Here is a 27,861-nt window from a genome sequence, read left to right as displayed (position 1 = left end):
ATTTTATTATTCTAATTCAAACATATTTCAATATTTTTGCTTCTCTCCTTGCTCCCTTAAGTGAAACCTGATTGCCTTTATAACCATTGATTTCCCTTTTGTACCAACATGGCATACTGCCACTTACTCTTGATCTAGAAAATTTAGATATGTGGTGGTTTGGGTTTTTTTATGTCTATCTATATACCCTAATAACAGGGGACATAAACTTAACATGCATTAAACTCCCTGATTTCAACAGTATACTTTTTCAGTAATGTTTTTATCTGATTCTTCACATATTTCAATATTCTTCATACCTTAGAAAACAAGTGCTCTTCTGAGCACTTCATGATAAACAGCTACTAATTTTTTTTCACTCTAACCTTCAAATTCAATCTAATGTGCAGTAATAGAAATAAATAGTTCAAATTATTAGTTGTAGTATTGCTTACCTTTTCAGTAGTAAATCTCCAGTTACTAATTGCCATACAGTCTAATAGCACTACAGCTTCTGTAGCAGCCATCAGTCTTCTCCCATTCTGAGGACTGCAAATAATGTGCCCTCTGTTGCTCATATCAGAATGTTACACTTTGGAACACCACACATTTACCTATAGCAAATGAATTTTTATTTTAATGTGAATTTTGGGAGAAGCAGCATTATGCTGATCTGATGTCCCTTTCTATTCCTTCTGAAGTTTCTAATATGTGATTAGCTAGTCTTCAACTTTGTATTCTCTGAGTTTGTCAGGGTAATTTTGAAAAAAAGGAGTTTTATTTTCTACCTTTCTGGTCATACTGTGAGAGATATGGCCCTTTTGTTAATGGTATAGTTGTGTAACAGCTATTTTTCTCCTTTCATCCAGTGGGTTAACATTGTTTCTATACTTTAGTAAGGGGAAGGAATGGTCTTTTTGCAGGTTGCTCACTTTTTATCCTTTGTTAAAACGTTAAAATAGCTCCTTCCATTTATTGTTCCCATGCCTGGGAGCAGGTCCTCCACCCTACCATGAAACTGCTCCTACACTTTTTGTGGTGAGCTGCCAGCCCCACTGGTTTTCCTTTGACAACTCACCAAGGCAGCAGAATAGAAAAGCACAAAGTGCAGTGGGACCTGCAGAGCTGCACCAGCCACAGGGAGAGCAGCTGCTCACCTTCAGCTCCACCTACCTGCCCAGGGGCTTCAACACCTCCCAAAGGGCAGGGCAGCTGCAGCTGTGCCACATCAGCTGTGACAGCTTTTAGGTTAGAGTGCCCTTGTAAGGTGGGCCAACTCCTTCCCCAGGTAAAATGATGAGCTTTACAGAAGCTGGCTTCAGAACAGCTATTAAAGAGAAAGAAAAAACCCTAAAAGAAGAGCAAGAGAAAAACCCCAACCTTGTATGTTAGAGTGTACCACAGAGGTGATGTAAGGAAAGGCCCATTAGACAGTGAGGACAATAAAACAGCACAAAGTAATGTTTCATTTTATTTGATAAAAAGTTGCTTCAAAAATATTATTAATTATATACATTATTATATATGCTGTACATACAATTACATATACAAAATTTACATAATAGCAAACATCCTTCTGTTACATTTTATAGATGGTAGTTAATAGCATGAGATAGAACTAACGTATTTCATACCTGCTTTCATCCTGATTCTATCTACAAGGAATTGTTAGGTGAGAGATGAAAAAAGGATAGCAAATCACTTAATTTGTACCCCAGCCCACAAACAAGTCTTCTCTACAGTGCATTCTATTAGTGCTTTGCACTTCCCTTCAGCAGTATTTGGCTGATTAACCCTCTCTTCAGATTTTTTTTTTAGTGTTCACCCTCATATTATTTCTTATTTATTTCTGTAACTCACATGTCCTGAAATCCTCCTCAAATCAAGCTAGATTTCTTCAATATAATGTAATTTCATTTTTCCAATCTGATTAGTTAGTTGCTTGTTTGCCATGTTTGAAATAGATTTAGCTAATAGTACTCTCAGTTCTGGGAAGGACACTTAAACAGGAAAGCTATAGTCCCAAGTGGTCTCTCCTTCCCCTGTCAGCACACCGGAGACCTGAAATCAGTCAGCAAGGAAAAAAAATCATAAAACCACAGAATATGCTGAGTTGGAAGGGACCCATCAGGATCATAGAGTCCAGCTCCTGGCCCTGTGCAGGACACCCCAAGAGTCACCATGTGCCCAAAAGCATTGTCCAAACACTTCTTGAACTCTGCCAGGTTTGGTGCTGTGACCACTGCCCTGGGGAGCCTTTCCACTCCTCCTAAGGCTGTTATAAGGTTTGTGTGACTGCCAGCTGCTTCCTGGAAGAAGTGGTGTCAGATCCCAAGGGGAACTGCCCAGATACTGGGATTTTCCTGGTCCTTGTCCCATGAGGAATATTCTGCCTGCCCACCTTTTCTCTAAGCAAGGGGTAGCATACCAAACACAGTGAGTAGAAGCTTCTGCTGAAGTGTCCTCTATTTCCCCACTGAAGGGACCAGGCACCCTTATCCTATGGACCTGATGGTCAGGGAAGAAGAAGGGAGTAAGGGCTGCCAAACCAGCAGAGTACCAGCAGCAGAATCCCTGTGAGAGAATGGCTTCCATAACTAAACAGGCTCTCCTGGAGGACTCTTCCCAGAGCTACAAAGGAACATGGCTTCTTCCATTGCCTTTCCTACTTTACAAGGTTAAAAAATAACTGCTTCTTTCCTATGGCTATCTTGAGAGTTGTAGTTTCATTGGCCTAAGAAAGTTATTTTGTTTTCCAAGTTAGTAGCAGCCCTAAATGGCTATTTCACTTCGTCCTCTCTGCTCATGTGGCCCTGTGCTTTCTACTCCTGTGCTGGCCATAGTCTTCGTTTCACTAGGAGATCATTCTATTTTCTCTCCATATCACTATATCTTTTTTGCATTATTATACAATAACTTTCTTTGATCAGTTAAGCAGTTTTCCCTCAGCTGTCAAGGTGAAAGCAAGGGGAATTATGGTTCCTCATATATATTCTTTTGGTAGTACTTTAAATAATATTTTTTTCTAACTAAGGGGACTCTACTTGTATTCTTCAGTACAAGTTTTAATTACTGCATAACATGCATCTATCTTATAACATCTTAAATTCAAATATATTAATATGCCTTCAATTTTTTTCTAATCTATGGGATTTTCATTTGTTTGAGAAAAAAGTTCTCAGGCTTCTATCTCTGTCCACTGTTGGACGCTACCATATATCTACTTCAATTTAGATATTATTTCTTTTTTTATTTTATACTGCTGCTTAATCTCTGTTGAGCACATGAGCTGGAATGAATCACCTGTTATTCCTTGTCTGAATTCCTGAGATTCTGTCCACAACCCTGGTTGGGAGAGGGCGCTGGTGAGCTGCTGGCGAGTTGAGACTCCACCTTAGAAGAAGTGGGTTTGGGACACTCCTGCTGACCTTCTGGGGTGGGAGGTGGAGGAGTCAGGCAGCTGTGACTTTGCTGAAGTTGTGCATTAGCAGCTGGTGAATCATCATCCTGCTGGTCTTGTGTACAAGGAGGAACAGCCGAAGAGATGATGCCCTGAGGAGCAGCTGTTGAACCACTGTTGGGACAATTTATAACTAAGTTTGAGATATTAACATTAAATGTGCAATTAGAACTGTTCTTAGCTTCCAAGCTGCAGAGATTGTTTATTAGCTAGTTAAATAGTTTTCTTCACTGTCACATTGCCCTTTTCCTTGTTTCACCTCAGTTTCATGCATCTGAGATGGAAATTTGTCTGTCTCGTTGGATATGTTTCCATATTTTTTTCTCTTGGATCATAATTCTACTCTGGGGAAAGGTGGAGGAGGTGAGTAAGGAAGAAATAGCAGCAAGGAGGAAATAAAAGCTGCAACAACACCAGTTTTTAAAGTTAGTAACTTGTTTGAATAAATGGTTACTAAAGGTCCCGCTCAACAGAATTTTCTCTACCCCTCTCTGCACTTCATTGCTGGAAGGTAGATTGAAGGAGTAGCAGTGACATTATGAGTACTTCTAAATTGTCTTAATTTTCTTACAGAGAATGTGTGTCATCTGAGTTAATGGAATCACCAAATTATCTTGATTACTTAGATGGTGCTTAACTGCTTTGACAGTGAGGGAATGCTTAACAGATGTAAAAAAAAATTCATTATGAATGCATCAGTTCAAAAGACTATTCAGGCAATATCTGAATTGGTCACAATGGATGTTGGACTGGATTTTACATAAGCACTGATCAATAACAGACATAAAGGCATTTTAAAAATATTGAAAGGGCATTTTTAAAAGATTGGGTTTAAGTTGGAAGGTCCATAGGCAATATTAAATAACAACCCAGAATTGTTTTAGTATAGTCAAGGTCTTCCTATCAAGGCTTCAGGAATACTGTGTACAGTAGAAGAGTCTGGAATTAGCAAAATGTATGGATCCACCTGATGAGGATTTAAAATATTTAAGATTTTAATACTTTCAAAGAAGACAAAATCTGTGGTTTTGTGCTGTTATTTCTCCTATCTGTGTCAAGGACAAGGAAAAACACTGCAGTGAATCATTGCATACCGTATATTACAAATACACAGGAGAAAAGCATTAACATAGTAAACTTTATTTTTGCCAGGCTGGTGCATTTATTTATTGTTTCCAGATGGAAAAACCTGTGTATGTGGATTTTCCTAACAGATATTCTGTAAGTATTCTCAAATAATAATTCACAGACCACTGGTGATCCATGGAGTACTACCAGGTGGCTTAGTAACAAATTTTAGAAGCAAAGCACTACTACTTTTCAAACACTTATAACACAGACAAATATCTTGGGGTGCTTCTTAGTTGTTTTTATTGTTGTTGGGGGTTTTTTGTTTTGTTAGTTTTTTTTCTTATGAAGTGTCTTACAGTTGCAAATTTGGATTTTAAAAACATGCAGGAGATAAATGAACCAGAAGAAGAAAAATGTTACCTCAGTATAGAAAGTCTAAGTAAGGACAAATCTCTTTTCCTTTTCATCCTATTTAATATCTTGTCCTGTTCCTTGCTCATTTCTTATCGGGTTCTTGAGGAGAGCCTGTGGCAGCTGAGCCTGTTTAGGCTCAAGAAGGCTCAAGCTGATCTTAACTGTGTGCACTACTGTCTGATGGGAGAGTGTAAAGAAGATGGAAGCTCATCTCAGAGGGGCCCAGTGGCAGAACCAGAGGCAATGGGCAGAAATGGAAGCACAGGAGGTCCTGTGGGAACATCAGCAGGACCAGAGGCAGAAATGGAAGCACGGGAGGTCCTGTGGGAACATCAGCAGGACCAGAGGCAGAAATGGAAGCACGGGAGGTCCTGTGGGAACATCAGCCAACACCGTGAGGGTGGCGGAGCAGGGGCGCAGGGTGCCTGGAGAGGTGGGGGAGTCTCCACCTTTGCAGATGCCCAACCAAACTGGGCATGGCTCTGAGCAAGCTGGGCTGGGTGACCCTGCTTGCAGCAGCAGGGGCTGGACCAGCCAGCCTACAGAGGTAGGTACCAGCTCCAGCCTTCTGTGGTATGTGCATTTGGTGTATGTGGAAACAGTACTGTGCCAATAGCTGACTTCACCGACCGTAGCCATGAGTTTGGTAATTTTGTATCACTTTCACTCACAAGGCAAAAATGCCCCTAATAGGTAAGATGTTATTTGATAATTCCTCTGACCCAATAATTTAGACTCTTTTGGCAGTAAAGGATTGCCAGCTTAGCTCGCCTACAGTACTCTTATAAAAACGCACCAAAGAGGTGTGATTTTCCCTATATTCACTTGTGGGTTAATTGGGGTACAACAGGTGACATGAAAATGGAATTGACTTGTCCATGGTGAGCCAGAGAATAATAAGAAATGTAAATAATGTCAAATCTAAAATAGACATATTCAGCAAAGCAACTACATGAGAAAAGCTCTGTTTTCTCTACCTGTAATTTAATAGTCTTGTGCTGCTTTGTCTGGCACCAATAACTATTTTTGTGCAGTAATGTTAAGCTGGACTACTTCTGTATTATGTACTTTTTGTACAAGGTTATGGAACTATTTACTGGCTTGGTAGTGCACATACCAAGTAGGTAAATATGTATTGTTATTTGAATTTTAAGACTGCTTTTAGATTTAATTACCATGAAGTAATATGCAGAATTACACAGTGAAGGCATTTTTTTAATGTTACTTACCAAAAACTATGTTTCTGAAAAGCACCTGAGTTAAGGTCTTTGCTTAAAATTGGCTTCTTGGTGCAATTGTTCAGTTTTTGTCCCATCATTCGCCTAATTAAAGCATCATCTGTGTTTGGAAACAACTGTTTTGTGATTCCTGCAAAATAAAGAAGATAAGATAGTTTTATATATATGGATGCTCCAAATAAGAGAAACAAGAAATGTGTGATATAAAATATATTTCTTGCATCTTTTAAAGTCCCAGCCACTTCAGCTTCCACTCCAGTTACTTCACAATCTTTACAAACTCCTTCATAGATTTTACACACCTCCTTTTTTCCTTTGTGCCTTCCATATTGCTGCCTGCTCTTGGCAGACTGAAAAAGAACTCCAGGGCCACAAGGGCTTCTTTAGTGAGTGATTTGTGCTTGCTAATCATTTGTCCTTCTGTTCTGTCCTTGATTAGAGTCCTTTTCCCATCCTCATCAGTCCTTGTGACTCTGAATCTTACTTTTTTTTTTCTCATTAGTTTTCATTTGCAGGTGATGTCACTTTTTCTAAAAATTTCCCTCCTGTTTTGCCTGGCTACATTTTTTGAATGCAATAATAACAGGACTCAACATGAGGAATGTGATTCTTGCTCCCTTCTTTTCCTTCATCTTCCCTCCCCTTGATTTCCCTGCCCTTTAATTTAATTTTATTTTGAAGTCCCACAATTTCCATCTTCTTTAAATAATCTGATTCACTAACTCATTTTCTACAGTCCTAGAACTCCCAAGCTTCCTTCTCATTTTTCTTTTTCTCTTGTATAATGTTGACTTAACTTTTCTGTTTAAATTTCAGAGTATTCTCTTCTACCTTAGCAAAGTTCTTTGATTTCTTTATAAGCTTTGTCACTGAATTCTCCACAACATGCTGTATTCCATTCTCTGATTCCCTTTTCAGTTTTGCCTAGGCCCTAGTAGGATTTAGAATCATTAAGGCTGAATAAAACCATTATGATTGAGTCCAACCATTTTTCTCATCTTATTAAATATTTTTCATTTTTCTTAAATGTTATTCCAAAACTGTCTCATCTTACTGCCTCTAAATATATTTTTACCATCCTACACTGGTACACTCTTTCCTTTTATCTCTCTTGACTTTGGGCCTTTTTTTTCTAACAAGGTTCTTTAAAAAAGGGTTTTTGCAACTGATAACTTTTTAAACTGCTGGCTAACTTCAACAAAACTGTACTAAGGCACAGGAACTGGAGCTAAACTGAGAAGGGAACCAAGAGAACTGCAAAGTCCAAGGGAATGAAAATGGGGGAGGAATTATAGTACAGTAATTAAGGCTATATTGCTCTAGTATTTAGTTATAGGCGTGAATCCAATTAAAATTTGGCTTCATATGCTCACAAAATTCTGTTTTCTTTAAAGCTAATACTTACATCTGAAATTATTTTCTGTCCTATTCACCAAATATTTTCTGCTGTAAACCTCAGCATAAATCAAATTTTGTTTGCTTCTCTGACCACTATTTCTGTCTTCTATACAGTCTCATTTTGCCTCTAGCTCTATTTAAAATGTCAGAATTCATAACATTCACTGAACTTCAGAACACAGCAGACATAATTTAAAATTTCATCCAAGTGTGTCCTCTTTTTGCCTTCCCTTATCTGTTATCATCGTGCTCCAAGTTTGACTGTTGCAGGTTAACCCTGCAAGGGCTAAAACAATTTACAGTATCACTGTTCCTGAGCAGTCACCTGAATAAAACCCCCAGAATTCACACAATAGAAATACTACTACATAGCATTTCAGTGGCAGTATTTTTAACAGATGGTTTAAAAAAGCATGTAGCTGAAGAAGGAAAGAGGAAGCAGCTCATCACCTGAGCAGAGCAGCTGCTAAGCACGACAGCCCCTCCCTCCAAAGCCCCCTGTCAAGTCAGAGACACATTGAGGAAGGTTAACAAGTCATCACCTATGATTTCCTGAACTTCATTCTGATTCATAGCTGGTTTTGCTGCTTTATCCTTTGAAGAGGAGGACTTTGCACCTGTCAGGCTGTGTGTAGCCATGTATTCATGTGTATAAAGTGCTTGCATCAAGTCATTTATAAATTTCTGAGGTTTGCTCTTGTTACAAAGTGCAATCTGCCACTTTTCGATCTTGAACTGGAAAACAAAATTGGTCATAGGCATAATTACTGCAGTTCTCTAGAAATATTATACACTATTATCACTGAAATATATTTTTCATTTTCTATTTCTAAACCACAATTTCAAAAGCAATCTCTACAAACAGTGTGCTTGAGATAACTGCTCAGCATTTGGGACTATACACACAGCTTGATTATTTTCCAGGAGGAAGTGTGGGGCAGACCAAGGACCCCATGCAAACCCTTCACCATCCTCATTACTCACTAGTGGAGACAGGACACGTTCAGACACAGCAAAATCCTTCTGCTTGCTCCTCGTGCAGGCTGGCTCTGGTCCAGTTCTGGCATGGTTTCTGTACTGCCTTGGTAGCATGGCACTGTGCCCAAGCAAATATTCCTGCCTGTGAGCAGACATACCCCAAGAACTGTGACATCTGGTCCTGGGCTTTGAGAGTGGCTTCTGCACGCAGCAGTGGTACAGCCAAAGAGTTTGAACTCTCCTAATAGGCAATTTTGAGCTACCTCTATGAAGTAAGGCAGGCTGCTCAGAAAATTAGGTCTTTTTATTTCTTTGAAGATGTTAGGTCAAATTTTGTGGTTTCCAATATGCAGTCAAAACACACCACAATAATTCTTAACGGACTTCTTTGGATTTTAGCACTCCATGACAACACACAGGAATGATTTGCATGTATTAGCATGACCCAATGCATGTTTATGTAAATTGTGAATGCTAATTATTCTTTAAATTGTGAATGCTAATTATTCTTTAAATTGTGAATGCTAATTATTCTTTTGGTTGTGCCTTCATTTTTTTCATGTACAGCCTCTGTGCCTTAGATTTCTCAATCATGTTCTGTTATAATTGCAGAGAATAAAGGAACTTCCTTACTCAGTATCTCTGCATACATGTATTTCTACTTAACTGCTAGCCAGTGTCTGGAACAGGAGAAGAAGCACAGCAGCTGCCAATTACAAATTAACAGTTTGAACAGACTGCTGTTATTCATTTCAGATTATCTTGGAAATTCTATTATTCCCCTTTGGCATCCAAACAATTAGGCTGGAAGTTATCCCTGGATGTTGGCATTTTCTTCATGTATCCACATTCTGCTCTTAGCTACAGATATGCAAGGTCACTGAAATTAAAGTGAATTTCAAAGTGTACAGGACGCTGAATAAGAGCTAATGCTTCTCATGGAAAGAGCATTCTGCACAGAAGGAGCTCATAAGTTTTGTTATCAATGCAATGATGATAAATTATTTTACAGATAATTATTTTCTATATTATGCTATAGCAGTAAACTTTATACTGTATCAAGTTTCATGCCTGAAATTGCCTTTTAACGGACCTGTTTTTCAGTCTGTTGCTCCTCATCTTCCACATTCAGAGTTATTGGTGAGCTGGAGTTACTATGCATAGCTGCATAGGAATCTGCTAATGGATTGTGAGATGCCTTCCAAACAGCATGTGGATGCAGGCTGGACGTGGATGATGTCACTCCCCCTTTGAGCAGCGCTTCAGCCATCCCTACCAGTTCCTCAAAGTGAGTGACTGCCTGTGGCAACACTGAAATCACATGAAAAGTGAGGGGTAAAATAGTAATGGAGGCTTTCAGACTCCAATTACATAAGCAGGGACATTTTTGCAATTAGATTCCTGTCACATAATGCAAAAGACATCTCAATATACTTCTTTCCTCCTCTCTCAAATGCTTTCCTACCATTCTGCTGTCCCCACCCATGAAGATCTGGGCTCAGTTTCTAGAATAGATCAGTTCAGTGCAAGGCTAAGAGGAATTATTAGTTTATACCCATCCTGGCACAAAACAGACTATTTCTCTTTTTTCTTTGCACAATCTCAGAATCTCCACAAGTCCATAAAGCTATTGAATATAGGCTAAGTGATGTTTGTTTTTTTCTTTTTTACCTTCAAAAAAGTTACACAGACTTCAGAAGCTTTTTCTTTTTTTTTTTTTCAACTCTAGAGAATATGTTTCAAATAACCTTTTCTCAAAGTAATATTTTCAAATATAAGCTTTTATTGCATCCATTAAGAAGAATCAATGCAAAGCAAAAAGGAAGCAAGAGATAACATTAAGCAAGATACAGAATCACTAAATTAAATAAAGTACTGTAAAAGACTAAGATAATTGCTCAGGATGCAAGGCAAATTTATGTGTGAGAAAAGTTGTCAGACACAAAGAAAATGTTTAAAAATAATATTTAAAAAGGTGGAGATGAATGATTCAAACCAAGATGAAATGCAATCAGGTGGGAAATGAAAATGATAAACAGTTGCAAAATCATCTGACAATAAACAGATACCACCACATTGTCTAGGGATGGTATGGTGTAGCTGGCACAGGAGGGAATAAATCCTCTTTAAACCTTATTCATTCACTAGTGGTTTGAAATTTTGGATTCAGTTTTGGCTACCTTAGAGTAGGGGACAGGGACAAGCCAGAGGCACTTCAGAGATGATCACTAAGAGATGAAGGGTTCATTTACAGAGGAACAAGATTTTTCATCTTTAATTTGGTGCATCTGAAACTAACTCAGGTTATCAGTAATGAGGAATCACCAAAGTAGTTAGAAATTCATTAATTTCAGAATAAATGAAATATCAATTGATCAAAAAAGACTGCCAGTTAATAAGGGTAGTTGGACTGGTCAAATACTGAAGTATTTGAGCTTAGCCAGTGGTTACACAGCATACAGAAAGGTTCTCCTGGGAACAACTGGCAGGATTTAGGCACATTTTTCATTTCTAACTCTATGATTGCATGGCCTCTGTGTAAGTCAGTAAGTGCTGCTGGAATTAAATGCTGCCATGTATCACAGACTGTGATGCTAATGGTAGGCCTTGATCATGTCAGGTGCTTGAGCATCCATAATTCCCATCCAAATGGCCTCTTATAAATCAAGATTTTCCTGACCTTCAGGCTTTCCTCTTCATCAAAATACTCCCAACTTTACCTTGAAGCATCACCAGGGACTGCCTTAGGCGGCAGTTTTCTCTCATGGTATCTGTCAGCTTCCTCTTGAGACTTTTAATTTTGGCACATAGTTCTACCTTGGAGAGTTGAAATAAAGGCTCTTCATCATCACTGCTACTTTCACTATATAGAAAGTTGCTTCCTGAATATGGTTCTCTCTGAAAAAAAACCCCAAACAACTGTGATATCAAGAGCAACAACATAAAATCAAAGCATCAAAACCAACATTAAAATATCTGGCTAAATCAAAAAATTCTCTTGTATAAACAGACTCAATGCATTTTTAATAAAAGCTTTTACAAAACATAGCTATTAGTATTCTAGTTGAAATTTAAAATGAAATGTCAGTTTAATATGTAACTGTTAGGTACCTTTGTCTCTGTTCTCTATTCACCAGTTTTCCAAAGCAGCATCTTTCAGAACTGTTAACTTCACTATAGCAAAAATCCTATGCCTCCCTCAAAAATACCTTTCAGACTGCTTTTGCTTGATACATTGCTGAAAATGGATGTTTACCTGTTTGTTAATTAAAGATGTTTCAAGTTGACTCAGGATGTTGGCAGGAGCAGATGCCTGCAATGATTTCTTTCTTTTTATATGTTTCATCATCTTCCCCTGTAAAAAGTGCATAACAGTGCCTTTGCATTCCTATAGAGCCTTTCATAACAGTATTTCATAATATACCATAAGTTTTTATTCACTGTGCACTTGACATTCTTGGTTAGTAGTTTTAAAAAATATATCTGTAACTTTGTTAACTTTTATATTTTCCTTGCCTATATTTTGTCACTGCAGATCTCAGCACAAGGCACACCTCAGAAAACCTGCTCCCTTCCCTTTTTTAAGCAGTAGTCAGATTTCTGTCTTACAGAGCATCAAAGCCTTGAATAGCACTCATCTCTTGACACAGAAAAGGACAAAATCCATTGGCCTAAGTAATTACTCTGACAGGTAATTGTGCTGAGGTACCACGTGAAGGCTGCCTGTATTCCTACCTTTACCATCCTTTGTGCGTTATATGATGAAGAATCAATAGTTACAGTCTATTTCATTCCTTTATGGACCTAACAATATAAGGCACATAAAGACACAAACTCACCTTTTCTTTATCCAGGTCACTGTCCTCACTTTCTGAGAATATCATTTCTATCCTCTTCCTCTTGCCTTTTCCAAGGACTTGTATTTTTGTAATTTCATCTGCTCGTAATATCTTTTGCATCATTTCCACCAGCTCTTGGGGGTCATCTGAAGTGATGGAAAGGAAGAAGGCCAAAGCACAGACAATGAGGCAACTATACCTTAAGAGCAGGTTTCCTATCAGACAAATGTTCTGGAGCTGCACTCACCACTCATGTACACAACTTTCACCAGGTGCTTTTCTGTCTTTCTTTCTCCCACAGGCCAGTTTACAAGTACGTGCTCATTAGGTTTCAGAAGCCTTTCTAGTTCATTGTCATCACAGGGAAGGTCCTGGATCCATGAAGTCTCTCCAATTTGCAGTGAATTATCATTTACAAAATCAAACAGTGTGAATTTTTTCATTGTTAAATGGCTTTCTTGTCACACAGACACTTCCTGAAGGACAACATAGGAAAAACAGTAGTTACTGTAGCATGCCACAGGGATGTTACAAGAACCCTATGAAAAGCCCCAAATAACCCTCCTTTTGCTGGATATTGGTAATATTTCCTACAAATACCCTAAGGAAGTGAAAACTAGCCAAGCAGTGAGTTGTATCCCACCTGAAAGATGGGAGATGGTCTGTTTAACACCTGTATGTCAGACATTTTCCTCCAAAACTATGCAGAGAAAACAGCTTTCACTCACAGAGTCCTGGCTCCCATATTACTTCTATGTTCAATCTGGCTGGGATCTCTACTGTTACAACATTTGTCTCAATAAAATTTTTAGTTCAGCTTCTGACTAAAAGATACAGGTGTGATAGAACCTTTCCCTAGAATGGAGGAAAGCACTAGCTATTCATGCTTTTAAGTGGAATGCATGGTTATCATTTCATGGTCAGGAAGACAATTGCAGCCACAGAGAACCAACCCAGAACTACCCAGGACAACTGAGTGGGTGAGGTATGACACATCCTGGCAGTGGAAAACTTGATGCACAAAAGAAGTGACAGGCTAAGGACTGGAAGAGAGCTGGACTGCTTCATGAGGAATAACAGCAACAAGGAAAACCCAACCCCAAATATACAGTTAAATCATTTGCCTCATAAAACAATGCTTTTAAAGCAATGTGCTGTTCTGGGTTTTTTAAAGCACTGGATTTCTCTACCAGGAGAATGAAACAAGTTGTACTTTGAGCTTTATTTTCCCAATTAGGATGATAACTTTCATTAAAGTATAAATTCTACTGGAAATGTAACCACTTCTTTTAAGTTCTACCATTATACTCAGAGAAGATATTTTCTACTTTAAAATCTGAAAAAAAATCTGATTTTCAAACCTGAACCTTCTTTCCAGCAAACATATGGTCAATTCATAAAGGTGAAATACTTTCACAGAGCTGAAAACTCATGAATTCCTAGATGTGACAATGTGATTTGTGATTGACTTGGCCTCAATCAGTCAGAAGCAAATTTAGTGCCTCATGAAGAGGCTGTCAAAAAGGTAACTCAGAGCTAGAAAAGGAGAATTACGTGTTCTATGCCTCAACAGAGCTGGCTTTCCATACAGGGGTGAACTTGTTAATTTGCAAAAGACAGCTGCAGTCTCATCAACATATTTACTGATACAATGGGGCAAACAGTATAATAAGAAATCATCATTAAAAGGAGTATTAAACCAAACTTCTATGCAGAATATGCTTAGTGTGATAGTAGTAGGATTGTTAAGTATTGCCTCACTGGAGAAAGAAGACTGTGTTTGCAAGAATTGACATTATTTTTCTTTAAAGATCAGAAAACATCCATCCCATGCAAATTCTGGAAGAGGAAGCAGCCTGAATATCTCTGCCCAGCATGACTCATTAGAGACCTCATTCTGCCACTGATCCCTGCTAGATGGATCCTCATACCACAGTCAGGGATCATTAAGTGAATTAACATATAGACAAAACAGAATCCAAAGGAACAAAAGTTCCAGCACTGACCTCGCTATGGACAGGTAAGGTCCAAACTGGAACTGTGTGTTTGTCTGAACAACAAAATACCAGATTTGAAACAGGTGGAGTATGCAATCAGTTGGGCATCAGTATTCTTCCTCCTTTCTCAAAATGCTTTTGAATATATACTTCACTCAGCTTAACATTTCTCATCTGGCTCAAAGATGTTACTTCTGCCTCTTCTGCCTCTGACCAACCCAGCACAGCAATCTCCACCACTCAGTTCTTTGATTCTCAAATGAAGTACTTTGATATTTCCCCCCTTGGCCTTGGCAGTTGTGAGCTATTCTTTACCCTCCTAAAAGCCCACAAAAGAGCCACAGAATTGCAGCAGAGTTAGAGCTGCCAGTGTGCTAAGTCTAACAACTGATTGATTGGCTTCTATATTTTTTTAATGTTTCCCTGCAGTCCTCTAACAGTTTGTCTTTTGTCTCTTCATTTTGTATTAAGACAAATATTCTCTGAACCATGGGACATTCTTGTGGTCAGAACTTGTACAGGGTTAGTAAGCCAGCCCAGGGTTTCCAGAGGTACATGGATACACAGGCTCTTCACAGCATGCAGGGCAAGTGGTGATTCCCCACAGCACCACAGCTAGTCACATACACACTGTGCCAATGCTGTGCACATCAGTACCAAATCCAACAGCTTTTGGAAGGTATCAGACCTGCCTACATTTTTAAACAGCTTAAGGAATCCAATGCAGATGTGGATTTCTGGATGTTCAGAATCCATGAAAGCAGCCTGATGCCACTGTGAAGCACATGGACAACAAAATATCTCACACAGTCTTTACACCAGGGACCTGGATGCATGAAAATACATCTGGCCTTTTTAAGCTAAGCACAATTTTTACCATGGTCATGGCAGGACATGGAGCTCAGCAATTTATCTATATTATATATAAAATTCTTCTGAGCTGACAAGATTCTTGCCTGCGGTCAGAGTGTGTTCTAACAGCTAACCAATTTCACTAAGGGCCTTTACAGCTGCCACATTCTCTCAGCATGCTGAGAGAAGGAATATCCTGTTGTTTATAAAGGGACCAAGGCACGAAAGCAGTTGAGGGCAGCAAGAGCAACTGGCCAGGCCCCCTTTTCTCTGCTGCAGCTCTACTGAACAATAACCCAACTCCCTGTGTTATGGGTAAAATGATGAAATCATTACATAGCCAAATGTGAATCGTTACATTGGAACAGAGTGTAGTAGCTGGTTGCAAGTATTTTTATGTTATGGAGCAATGGCTTCAGCTCCTGCAATAGACATTAATCAAACAATGTCTTTTCACAGAATTTATTGTGACAATCCATGGGCCCAGGGGATAACACCTAACTGTCTGCTGGCATCACCTCTAGCAGTGATTAAAGGGAATGGAAAGGTAGAACAAAATGTCACTAATAAGGGACAGGAATAGTAAAACATTTAACTTTCTGGAAGAGAAGTCCCACAGTGTTTTCTCACTCTGACCTCCCACAGGAGTCAACGTGAACCTTGTCCAAGGACTGCTGGAGATGCTTCCCTCTAAAATCTTATTTGCCGAAACAAATCAAAGGCAAATTATAATGTATCATCAGAAAACAAACAAAATAAGTTGGGAACTGGGATTAATGTTACCAAAATTTTACTACCTTAAAAGGGAGAGGTTGTCTAGCCACATTTGGCTCAGTCACTGCAGAAAGGAGGTGATTCATCTCACCTCTCACCCTATGACACGTGTCTAAAAGACAGCAGATGACTTACTGTCTGGGAGAGCCTATTTCTCTCCACCAACTACTCAGTGACTATAAAGTTGGTGTGTCTCCTTATAGAAGCTGGCCTGGTCCAACCCATCTTGTATTACCTTTTTATGGTTTTGAACAGATTTTGAGTAGTAGGATAGATTCCAGTAGACCAGCAGAAGTTATAGAGAGCTGAAAGGATGGCATAAGAAATCTATTAAAATGTATCTGCTTCTCTGTTCTAAATCTTTCTAACATAGTTCTGCAAGTCATCAAGTAAGATTTCTGACACTGAATGCTTTGTTCAGTGGTTCATTTGGAGGAAACATTATCATTCACAGGCATTACCCTGTGTGCAGCTACTAACCACAAAGACATTATATGACCTTTGAAAGCCACTTATGCTTTACAAGTTATTTAATTCTGCTACATGCTCCATTTGAAAACACTACTGATTTGAGTAATACTGAAATCCAAATTTACGATTTTTCACTATTCTAGGTCATTTGTAGAAGGGAAAAAAGAAAAAGGAAGGAGCCATATAATTTTAAACTTCTGCAGAGGAAACATTAATTGGACTCTTAATTTTTACAAACATGTTAACACCTCACATACTGCACAAATGCTATTAATTTGTAATCATGATATTGTTACTAAGCAACACAAAAAGCCAAAACAAAATCAAACCAAACCCGCACAAGAAACCCCAAAGCCACCAAAAATCCACAAAGGTCACTTAAAGACATGTCTCACCCTTTGTCTGACACAGTCTGTTCTGTTCAGCCAGACAACTGGCAGATGGCATGCTGAGATCATTATTTCTCTTTTCTTTCAGTAAACAGTGCAAAGTGTTACAAGTTTACAACATGAGACTGTGTACCCACTTGATGAATCTGATTCTGTTGGCTTAAAACAGGGCTTTGACACTGGTTTCAGCAAATTGAGGAACCATGTACCACAGATTCATAACTATGGTAAATGCTCAGGCTTGCTACAGAGTTGCCTTAAGTTAGTGAAGAACTGATGAGACTGGTTGAGAAAAACATAAGATGTGCCCCTGCCTTTCTTAAACCTGGCTTGAGCAAGGTGTAAGGACTGAACGGTGCCTGGGTGAAGTGGAAGACTTAGAGAAGCCCCAGAGAAAACCTGCACCTCTCTACCAGCCACTCTGCATAAGCAGCCTTGTTATAAATGTGATCCTTTAAGGAGACAAAGATGCACTCAAAGACTTTCTAGTGAAGGTCAGACAGCTTTTACTGCCACCTCAGCAGGTGGAGGAGGACCAAAGTGTTTATTCTACCTTTTGTGTCAACTATAAATTCTGACTGAAAATAACCAAGACATTCATTAAGCCCTTTTTGCATATTAACTTTTACAGCCTAAGAATGCAAATGAAGAGAAATGAAAACACACCTTACATGTATGATCATAATGCTCAAAACCCCACCTATGACATAAAGGAAGGGGGAGTTTGAGGCAAGGAAAGAAAACAGGAGAGAGGGGGAAACACCTCTGCTTACTTGGGATTGGTTTATGGACTGTCCTCCTCCCCTGAAGGGATGCCTCTAGGTGAGCTTTGTGCTTTCAGTGCATTGTAAAGACCTGGGAATATTTTTATATTTCTATCCATATATCAGTAATAGAGCTCTGTTACTATCACCTGCTGTAGTGATACACTGTATTTAGTGCAATCCTATCACCAGCAATCCTGAACCTGCTTTCCTATAATTTCAGGAAACTGTATTTTTTGTGAATCTGGGCTGTGAAAGTTTTTATTGAGCTCAGATCTATAGTATTGAACTGATAAACTGCACTATTTGCAAGTCTGTGATCATATAATTTCTTACTGAACTCAACCAAGCTGGTAATGCTGAATCAATTCTAATCAGAAGCTAAGCCCAGCTGCACCTAACCCATCTGATTTCTGAGGCCCAGGTGGAATGCAAGGGGATTTATTTTAGGCCAAATATCTAGCCTTAAAGCAATATATAATAAATACATAATAAAGCTAACATTTTACTATGTACTAACATTTTATATTATTTACCCTGAGTTCAGCCTTCAATTATCCCAATTTTCCTTCAGAAAAAAGCCAAACCAAAACCCAAACTTAACTGGTCTTAAAATAAATCTACCTCATAAAAACCTATTTATTGCCAATTTAGCATGATAAGTGGTAGTGACACATTTGGGTTGTGTTATTTAGACTGTCACATTTTACATTGAAGTTGTCAGAATATTAAATACAATGTTGATTAAAAACTTGGGCTGCACTGAAGTCTCAAAGTTCCCAATAGCAAGTGTATGATTGGAAAGCATGACCATATTTAAATAAGTTATATGCCTTGTTGTAGGTTCTAATCTTTTTTACCTGAAACCAGTGTAACATTTAATAACGAATTCAGTGGAATTAGGTGCTGTCAGAATACAAAAGTGTGTTATTGCTCAAAAGATTTACAGTGTAATATCTTAGTCATTTCTGGGAAAAGATGATTCAAAAGCACAAATCTGCTGCTCTCAGCTGAGAAATATAGAGCACAGATTTTCCAGAATCATCAGTATCACTGTGTTCCAAATTCAGCAGGGAATCTGGGGGAGCATCTATCAGAACACTACTGCAACTCTTAAGACTCTAAGTGCACAGAAATGATCCCACTTGTCTTCCACAGGAAGGATAAAGCTCTATGATTTTATTCCTGATATTCAAGAGGTCACTTTCTCACTGCAGATCCCTATCCTGGTGTGACTCTCTGTGAAAAAAACCTGAGATACTTTTCTGAGAAGTGATGCTATTCATGGCAAAGCAGCAGCTCTGGCCTTATTTACCCAGATGGCCTTCTTGACTTCAAAGCTCAGCAGCATTTATAACTCACAGGATTACACAGAGAACTTGGTGCAAACCTTGTAACCACATTCTAAAATCTGCTGAGTGACCCAAGGAATTCATGAAGCCATTCTTATTTTTCACAATAGTGCCCTCCTCCCACATTTTAGCAACCTAGGAGTTCTGTAAAATAATGTTAATAGCTCAATTTGCCAAAGTCCTTTGTAGGACTGTGGCTTAAATCAAAAGCTTGAAGAAATCTATTGGAAAAGCTCTGATTTTTGCATCAAACTATTAATTTTATTTGTTAAATTAAGTGATAGGAAAGGCTGAATAATGAATTTTTAAGCAGGTATATTTAGTATGTCTGGAAGTATTAAATTTTTGTTCTAACCAGTCATTTATTCAGCTATCAGTGAAACATGGCATTCATTTCAATGATTTCAAGAGAAGCTAGAAACATTACTGGGTTTTCAGTACAGGATTCAGTTCTAGATTAAGATGCTTACATTTAGGTGTCACTAGTGCACCAGGTGTCTTAAGTTATTGCTGTAATCACTGGAGATGCAGTGATTTTTTTGGGTTTGCAGTGATTGCAGGGCAATTTGGCTTTCTAAGCAGGTGTCCAGCACCACTGGTATTGGCTTGGCCTTCAGCTGCTACTCCAGAAGTACAAATCTCCCACAGGTTTTTTATCACAATTGTCATCCTTCCAGAGATGTCTCAGCTCCAACAGGCATAAGTGTGAAGCCCCTACTGAACACAGTTAAAGCTTCCTGGAGAGCAATTCAGCTTTTTTCAACTGCTGTAGGGTTGAAAAAATTGAATGTAGGGTTCAATTCAGTGGCCTAAAAACAAATGCATGGTGCAATCTTAGGTACCATAAGTTATTGTGCCAGGCCTCCAGCTGCCTCTTCTGATGGGAACAGACTTCCCACAGGGCTTGGACCCTCTTCTGGTCTTACAATGGTGGTTACTCACTCCAGACACCTCAAATGGCACCAAACACAAATTCAGGGAAATGCATTGTTCTCTGAGCCTCAATGATTTACCTGAGTTTAAATAGGAGCCTACATATCTCATATGCCTATAAACCATGTAGATTTATTTATCTGTATTTTAATCCCACACTCAGTGAAAGATTCACATTAAAGTAGCAAGATGCCAAGTAAGATGCAGGAAGCTATCTTAATTCTACATGACAGATTAATATCTTTATTTAATAGCTATTTCACAGTTGACAGATGGAGAACTAAGACTCATTTCAATTTGCTTGTTTGCAAATGCCATGCAGAACAAAATGTATTAATATACAGACCAAGAAATAAATCTCTATTTATTGAACTGGATGAAATACCTATGCTACAGGAGTTTGAATAAGCCCAAGAAAGGTCTTTCCATGCAGGTTAATATCTAAACACTTAGAAGCAATAAGTAGCCTGGAAGAAAGAACAGTCAACATGGCTCTGTAAAGTCAAACACTTGGCCATGCTCATTATGATCTGGCTTGGGTAATCCAATGAAACCTATTTTAACAGCTCCCAAATTATAAACATTAAAGCACAGTGATGCATGACTTATCTTGTCTAAAAGATGTTTATGAGATCATTAGAGAAAGTTAGATCACATGCAAATCTCTGCTGAGGTGCAATAATTGTGCATTTGCTCCATGCAAGAGCCCAAGCAGTCAAACATTTCCTAAAAGGCTGAAAAAATATTAGACATACTTTCAAATTGGACTTACTCAAGCAAACCCTCTGATAAGCTGAAATAAGAGTTTATAAGAGGATGCACCTTACTCTCTTTATAAGGCAGTAGAAACTATATCTTTCATTCTACCCTGAAGTGTTACTGTTGGTGACATTCTCCCTTCAACTCTTAAAAGGAAAAAGTGAAATAGCAGCTAGAAAATTTCAGGCTCAATTTTTGGCCAGTATTTAATAACTTAGCAGCATCTTTGCTATCTCTACTTCTATGTCTTTGCTGGCTGTCATAGGTGAGTGATCATAGGAGAGAAGTCATGCCTGATTACTACTCAAAGTGCTTGCTCTTTTACTCCAAATCTCTTCCCCAGCTGCTCTGGTTTTGCAGCATTTTGGTAGGTGGGAGGAGAAAAAAAAAATCTGCATTACTATTAAAGGTCATGAACTAGAAAAAGAGACATATATATTGTCCTCTTACTCCAGGGAATATTACTTAAACTTAGAGTAATTCTGCACACACTTCAGAGAATTGACAGCAATGCATCTTCCCTGCAAGGGTAAAAACTTCAAAATTTTCTAGAGCTATTTTTTCCCTTTCTGTAAAATTAAATGTCTTTTTACTGTATGTAGTTCAACCTAACTTTATGAAGTAATATACAAGTATAATGACCAGTGTTGTATATCAGTCTGAAACAATCCTTAAACAACTTTCAATTATATAGTTAAAATACTAATGAAGTGCAATTCCCTCTAGGATGTAAGGCCACATACAGATTGACAACTGCTACTCTAAACACTGCCAAAAATGAATACAGAGCAAATTTCAACCAAGGACAAAGGGGCACACTGCTACTGTAATAAAAAAAAGTGCCATAGGAGCTTCAGCAGTATATTTCCATCTAGGCTCAAGAACAGCCTCTCTGTCTACAAAGTCAATTTATGCCTACAGGATTTCTGCTAGCATTTTTCCAGCAACACTATAAGCCATGAGTGCACAACTGTATGGCTCATTCTCCATGTGATTTACATTCAGTCTAATAAACAGAGGAAATTTAAATATGCAAGTTGTTTGAGCTGACAAACCCACAAAATAGGGATAATTACCTCTACCTATATAAGCTGACAAGAATTTGGTTTTACATGGCCACCTAGGACACCTGCAGATGGCAAAATATTCCAACCACAGAGGAGTTTAGTCCGCATCACTGGAATCACAGAGTTTGGTCTTGGGTAAATCATACAACCTTTAAATTTATAGTTCACCTTTTCTTTTCAATGACTCTGAAATAACAATACATGTTTACCTAATTTCAAAGATTTTGTGAGAATTAACTAATGTTAGCATGCCTTTTAACCACATGAAGCACTGTATGGAGTAAACAATTTAGCAAGTTTTGCAGAAAGAAGATTTGTAATAACCCTGCTGAATTTAGAACATATCATTTCACATAACAGATTTCTTTTAAATGGGTTGCCTATATCAAGCCAGCAAATGTCATTCTTTCAACTAAGAAAGTGTTTTATAAGGTTTAATCATCTACCAGAAACTCTCACAACATTTCGTATGGTATATTTAAGCTGCTAGTGTAGCACTGATGGCATTATGTAATCTGTGAGTAGGATATTGAGGGGGAAAGTCAACTATTTCATTGAGAGAAGTTGATAACACTCAGATACTATGTCTCCTGTATTTTATTTACTTGCTTCTTTGGTGTGTTTACTTTGGTTCTTGTTTGAAGAGGTAAAACCCAAATATTTTGTTAGAAAGTATTAGATGATTAGAGAACCCTTCTTACCAGTTAAGTAGTCATTTAGACAGAATATTTCAATTATAATTAATCAATACGAACACAGCCCTTAAAGCATACCTACATACCAGTGAAAAGAGATGATCTTACCCTTTCACTCACTCAGCTACTCTTCTGAAATCATTTCATGCATCGTCTCGTATTCTTATGTCCACGTCACCAGATCCAGCACGTGACCTTTTTCCCCTCAGCTCACTGACACAGGGAGTTTTGCAGCTGCAAAATGAGGTCTACAATGCCTCAGTCTGCAGGAGCAGAGGTGCCTTCACAGAGCTGTGGAGTGCCCTTGAATCCCATGGCTCACACTGGGGGAGGCCAGCAGACATCTGATGACATGGCTTCTCCACTCAAAATGCCATCGTGTGTAGGAGGATACAGTATGGTAAATGAAGGTGGTGTAGAATGTAATCTTATCCCCTAAAGAGTTGCAGCTGAACCAATTACTAAAGATTAGGAGCAGGCCTGATGTTAACAGGCCACAGCTGTAGCCAATAAAAAGAGTGTTATAAAAGAGTGGATTGGGTAGTTGAGGGAACTGGAGTCAGTTTGCTACTGTGAGGAGAAGGAAGAGTCAGTGCCTAGAGGAGCTGCCTGCAAGAAAACATCAAGGAGGTATAAAACTCTAGCAATATGGAACCCTTGCAATATAATGACAACAATCATGTTTTCTTTTTGCAATTTTTTTTGTCTGTCAGCCTAACCTATGGCACTCAGCTAGAATTTTTGGTTTTTTTTAAAAGGTGTGGCTGAACATCATCTAAATTATCAAGGAATATGCATTGGTCCAGACTGTACTATAATTCTGCAAGCAGGACAAGGGTAAGGGAAAAAAGGATCTCCTTCTTTAGCCTTGCTGGGCAAGATTGCTAAGTCAGAACAGGTTATCATGAGAGACCAGCTGAAAGAATATTTGAGGTCAACACTGCCTTTTCTCTCTCCAGGAGGGCTGCTACTGCTGCTACAGCACGTTCTCTGTTCAACTCTTACATTAAACTGCAGAAGTTCAACACAATTTCCATGTTGTTTCCCTGCCTCACCAACTTGGAAAAATAGGTAAACTGCATTCAAGAGTAACTGTAACCACAGAAACATCCTCCTATGCCTTTCCACTTCCAAATATTTGCTGCTCACCTCTTCCCTGTGGGTTCTCTGAAGCAAAACTTCCCTTTTTGATCCCTCTGACCAAATAATTATCACCACCTCCTCCCCTCAGCATTGCTCAACTGAAAGGCTGCTTCCCACACTTCCCAAAAGCTTCACCTATGGCAGTGACTTTGTCACTGCTCTGTTTGCCTGTGGTCCCCATCAGAACAAGCATCTGCAGGACCCTACATCCCACCACCTCACAACTCTACAAAAGTGCACTCACATTATGTGTACTCTGAAATGGCAGCAGGACCCCTAGCTTATTGCAGAATCAATAACTGCTTTCTTGGATTATAAAATACTTAATTCTGCTTCTCAACAGCTTCTGATGTCCGCTCCCATTCCACTCCCCGTGATCACAGTTAGTCTCAAGGCTTTGTTACCTTCTTTTACTTCTTCTCTGCAATGGCTTCACCTCCAGGATTTCCCTTCTGAGGTCAAATCTCAGATGAGAGTTTTTGTTTTAACCTTCTCTCTTCATTTCTTTTGTCTTCTCTGTTTATCATCCTTAAGATTTAGGAAAAGTCCCCTAAAAAACATTCTGTAAAGAATCTTAGATTAAAAGTGTGATACATATAAAACTTATCTTCAATTCTCTTTATTACTATTTGGGGAAAAAAATCTACCCACATATAATTTGCTTATTTTTTTCATGTGTAGTAACTTCAGCAATTAAATTATTCACTGTGGAAGTAATATTTTAACCATTCTACCATACCCTGCAGTATTTAACAAACACAGAATATGAATATAATGAAAGCCAGAGCAGCTATTTGGTGTACATGTGAGATAGTTGACTCAAAAGCCTGGAGCAGCAGCTCTCTGAAAAATCATGCATGTCAGCATTTCTCACACTAAATTGTACTCTTTTTCACATTTGAAAAAAAAAATTAAGCAGCTGTCATGAAATGTATTATATCCTTTTGGAAAAATATTATTCTCGAGAAACCAGTGAGCTCTAACTCTTAGAAGGGAAAAGCTATAAACCTTAAACTAAAAAGCTTTCACTAGAGATTTGTCTTTCAGATGATTTCTACACACTGTTACCTGAGAACAATGTGAAAAGAACTGCTCCCCCTCCGTTCTCTGTGATTTACTGTGCAGTCACTGCCGTGCTACTTTTGCTCTATCATCCCACTCTGAAACAATAAATCAGTGCAGAGCTAAAGGTGTCAAAAAGTTTCCAGCTCCTGCAATATCCTGCAGCGTGGCACTGCAACACGATGCCAGGAGGATCACACCAATTTCCTTCGTGTTTCAGTGAGGTAATGTGGACTGTTTGAATAATCTCCAGGTAATCTGCATTAAAACCATTCTACTGCAGTGTACTGCGGTATTAGGAAAGATTTCAATATTGCACCACGTGATGCAACACAACCTTACAGCGTTTGGCATTTTCCAGGCAGTGAGGGAAAGCCTCAAATCCATGGCTGCAATGTAGTAACTTTCCATTTTACAAAGTAATAGGACAGACTATTTTGGCTTACTCTTGGTGTACAGAATGAAATGATATGAAATACCTGGAATAAATTATTACAGACCTAAAACACAATTTTTTTTTTCTTTTTTTACTTACACCCCCCTCCCCTGGTATCATGAGCATCGTATCTTTGGATGATAACAGATTTCCTTCACTTTAAGGGTACAATAAAGCGTTACAATGTTATTAACCTTAAGGGTACAGTAAAGTGTTACAATGTTATTAGCCCAGTGATAAATTAATTTTACTAATCTAGAGATTATTTTTCCAGTTCTTATTTAAGCTACCACAGATACATTTCCCTCTCTGTCTTTCCAGCTTGCATATTTTTTAGTTTAATCTAAATTTACACGTATGCTTTTCTGCAGCTTCATGTCTGTCATATAAAGCAGTAACATTTCAATGTTTCTCCAATATTTACACAGATTTTAATTATTTCTATGAAGTTTTGGAAATGCTCTACAGATTTATGTGCTCACATCAAAGATGCAGGAAAAGCACATGAGTTTTGCCTTAAATGAACCTTTCCCCCCAGTAACATGAGTAAATGCAAAATGGTACCTGGCTATATTTTCAGCTAGTGATTTTTTTTCTGCGTGGCTGTGAGGGACTGGATTTCAAAACACCTCTGAAACAGCCTCTGAAAGTCTGGACTACCACAGTAACAACTACAGAGGTAGAAAGAGCGGCGTAGGTGAACTCTTGTTACCATCTGCGTTAGCGACCTGCACATGGCAGGATTTTGATGCTGCACCACCAGCTGCGGCCCGGCGGCGAGGGAAGGGCACGGGGCTGACATTGGCTGCAGCGCGTTGCAGTTTCCTGCAGGGCGAGGGTCCCCGCAGGTGCTGCTGTGCTCAGCCCCGGCGCCTTTCGCGCTGGGCACGGCCGGGCAGCGCAGGGCACTCTGCCCCGTCCCGTCCGCAGCCGGCTGCCGCTAAACGCCGCCATCGGGGACACGGGGCAGCCCCGCACCTGGTCGGGGCCCTGGTCACCTTGTCAGGATGGGTCCCGTTATCATTTCCCAATCCCTTCCCCCGCCAGGAAACCGCCTTCGACCGACGCTTCGGGTACAGGGTACGCCACAGACCCGATTCGCCCACGGACCTGAGCGGGTCCTCGCCGCTGCCGACACCCCGCGCCCCTGGGTCGCAGCCCCTCTTTTCCCACGGTGGTCCCCCAGTACCTCGCAGCAGCCATTTTCCGACTCTCTCAGCAGCTCCAGCGGTGATGTCACCGGCCGAGCCTCCTCGGCGGCGGGATGCACCGCTCCGTGCTCCTTCCTCCCTCCCGACGCCGGCGGCACCTTCTTCTTCTTCCTTCTCCTCTACCTCCTCCTCCTCCTGCTGCTGCTGCTGCTGCCGCCCCGCCCCGCCGTGCCCGCGCCGGCTGCCATGCGGCGCCGGCCCCGCCCCGCCCGCCGCTGCCCGGGGCGCTCCGGCTCTGCCCGCCGCGCTCCCCGCTCCCGGCAGCCGGGCGGGCACCGAGGGGCAGCCCCACCGCAACCATCGCCGCGGCGGCTGCTGCTGCTGCTGCTGCTGAGTCACGGCCTGAATCTCATCCCGCTCCTCCTCCTTCTCCTCCTCCTCCTCCCCCGCGCCGCCGCCTCCCGCCCGGCTGCCGGCTCCAGCAGCGCGGTGCCGGCGGCGATGCCCGCCCCGCTGCCGGGGGGAGAGGCTGCCCGGCTCTGCCCGGCCCCCCGCCGCTCGCCGCAGACCCGCGCACGCACAGGGGTAGCCGGGCGCTTGAGCCATGATCGCCGCGGCTTTCCTGGTCCTGCTGAGACCCTACAGCATCCAGTGCGCCCTCTTCTTGCTCCTGCTGCTGCTGGGGACCATTGCCACGATTTTATTCTTCTGCTGCTGGCACCGCAGGCTCCAGAAAGGGAGGCATCCCATCAAATCCGTCTTTTCAGGTCGCTCAAGGAGCCGAGGTAAGAGACGCTGCCGGTCCCTGAGGGTGGCGGGGGATGTCCCCGGCCCATCCCCGGCTTTGTGCCGCCGGAGGGCCGCCGTGGCACGGTTTAGCCGGGCAAAGGCTTTAAAGAAAATTCAAGCCGAGCCCAGGACTGCGGCAGCCTTGTCTCCACCCATCCCTCAGCGAAACCTCGGCTAGAGGGAGAGAGGTGAGAGGCTGGGAAGCGCCCCCCCCCCCCCCCTCCGCCCCAGCCCTCCCCGGTGTGTCAAAGCGCAGCAGAACTTTATGCCCAACTTCTTCCCGATGAATTAAATATAAGTGTCGGGCGGAGCTGTCGGCTGTGCCTGAGGGGCCAGAGCCGTCCCGGAGTGTGCGCCGAAGGGCGAGTGGCGGGGTAAACCCGTTAGCCGGGGCGAAATGCGAGGTGCAGCTGGTGGAGCCTGTGTGTCTTTCTGCTTCCCTTCCAGATGCTGTCATGAGAACTCATCACTTTCGCTCTGAGGTAATTTATTTAGCACGCAATTTCAAGGTCAGAAGTTGTTCTCTTTACCCGAGTACCTATTGTCGTGGTCTTTTGTTAATGAAATCACATAGCAAACTTTTCATTTTGCATGAAAAACATAATGTCCTCTTTCATCTCTTGGTTTGGTTTTTTCCCTTCCTAACACAAAATGAGCTCTTCATCTGTGTTACCCTAACCGGCCTGCCGATTGGTGTCATTCCCAAAGGAATTGGTCACTTGGAGAAAAGCTGTGCTTACTGTACGTGCCAGAGCTCCCCGTGTCCAAAAGCAGCCCTGAGCCCAGTTATTGACCTCGCTGTAAATGCGTGCAGAGCTGGTGGGTTTGGGACTGCAGAGCCCCTGCTCGC

General features: G+C 40.5%; 2 protein-coding genes across 6 annotated transcripts in view; one reads left to right on the top strand and one right to left on the bottom strand.

Moving 5' to 3' along the window:
• Positions 1 to 1,437: 1,437 nt before the first annotated feature.
• BEND6 (BEN domain containing 6) lies at positions 1,438 to 26,379 on the bottom strand. 2 transcript variants are annotated; one of them, XM_036380890.2, is made up of 10 exons: positions 26,261 to 26,379; positions 23,978 to 24,135; positions 12,625 to 12,853; positions 12,378 to 12,523; positions 11,795 to 11,893; positions 11,259 to 11,436; positions 9,632 to 9,849; positions 8,103 to 8,295; positions 6,154 to 6,292; positions 1,438 to 3,553 (listed from the first exon to the last, which is right to left on the bottom strand). In XM_036380890.2, the coding sequence occupies exons 3-10, from the start codon at positions 12,818 to 12,820 to the stop codon at positions 3,286 to 3,288; spliced, it is 1,437 nt and encodes a 478-aa protein (XP_036236783.1). In that variant the 5' UTR covers positions 12,821 to 12,853; positions 23,978 to 24,135; positions 26,261 to 26,379; the 3' UTR covers positions 1,438 to 3,285. The 2 variants fall into 2 exon arrangements, with proteins under 2 accessions (XP_036236783.1, XP_036236784.1); XM_036380891.2 differs by lacking the exon at positions 11,795 to 11,893.
• Positions 26,380 to 26,712: 333 nt separating this feature from the next.
• Positions 26,713 to 27,861, top strand: part of DST (dystonin) — a 294,261-nt gene continuing 293,112 nt past the window's right edge. For 2 of the 4 annotated variants that reach the window (XM_036379364.2, XM_036379363.2), the window contains exons 1-2: positions 26,733 to 27,007; positions 27,459 to 27,520. In XM_036379364.2, coding sequence (XP_036235257.1) covers positions 26,827 to 27,007; positions 27,459 to 27,520 — 243 coding nt within the window. In that variant the 5' untranslated portion in view covers positions 26,733 to 26,826. Of the gene's footprint in view, positions 27,008 to 27,458; positions 27,521 to 27,861 lie in introns of all 4 variants that reach the window. The other 2 variants (XM_036379370.2, XM_036379365.2) reach the window with 2 other exon arrangements.

Source organism: Molothrus ater, chromosome 3 (assembly GCF_012460135.2).
Source record: "Molothrus ater isolate BHLD 08-10-18 breed brown headed cowbird chromosome 3, BPBGC_Mater_1.1, whole genome shotgun sequence".
Taxonomy (NCBI): Eukaryota; Metazoa; Chordata; class Aves; order Passeriformes; family Icteridae; genus Molothrus; species Molothrus ater.
The sequence above is the reverse complement of the archived record's forward strand: the minus strand, read 5'-3'. Positions and strand labels throughout refer to the sequence as shown.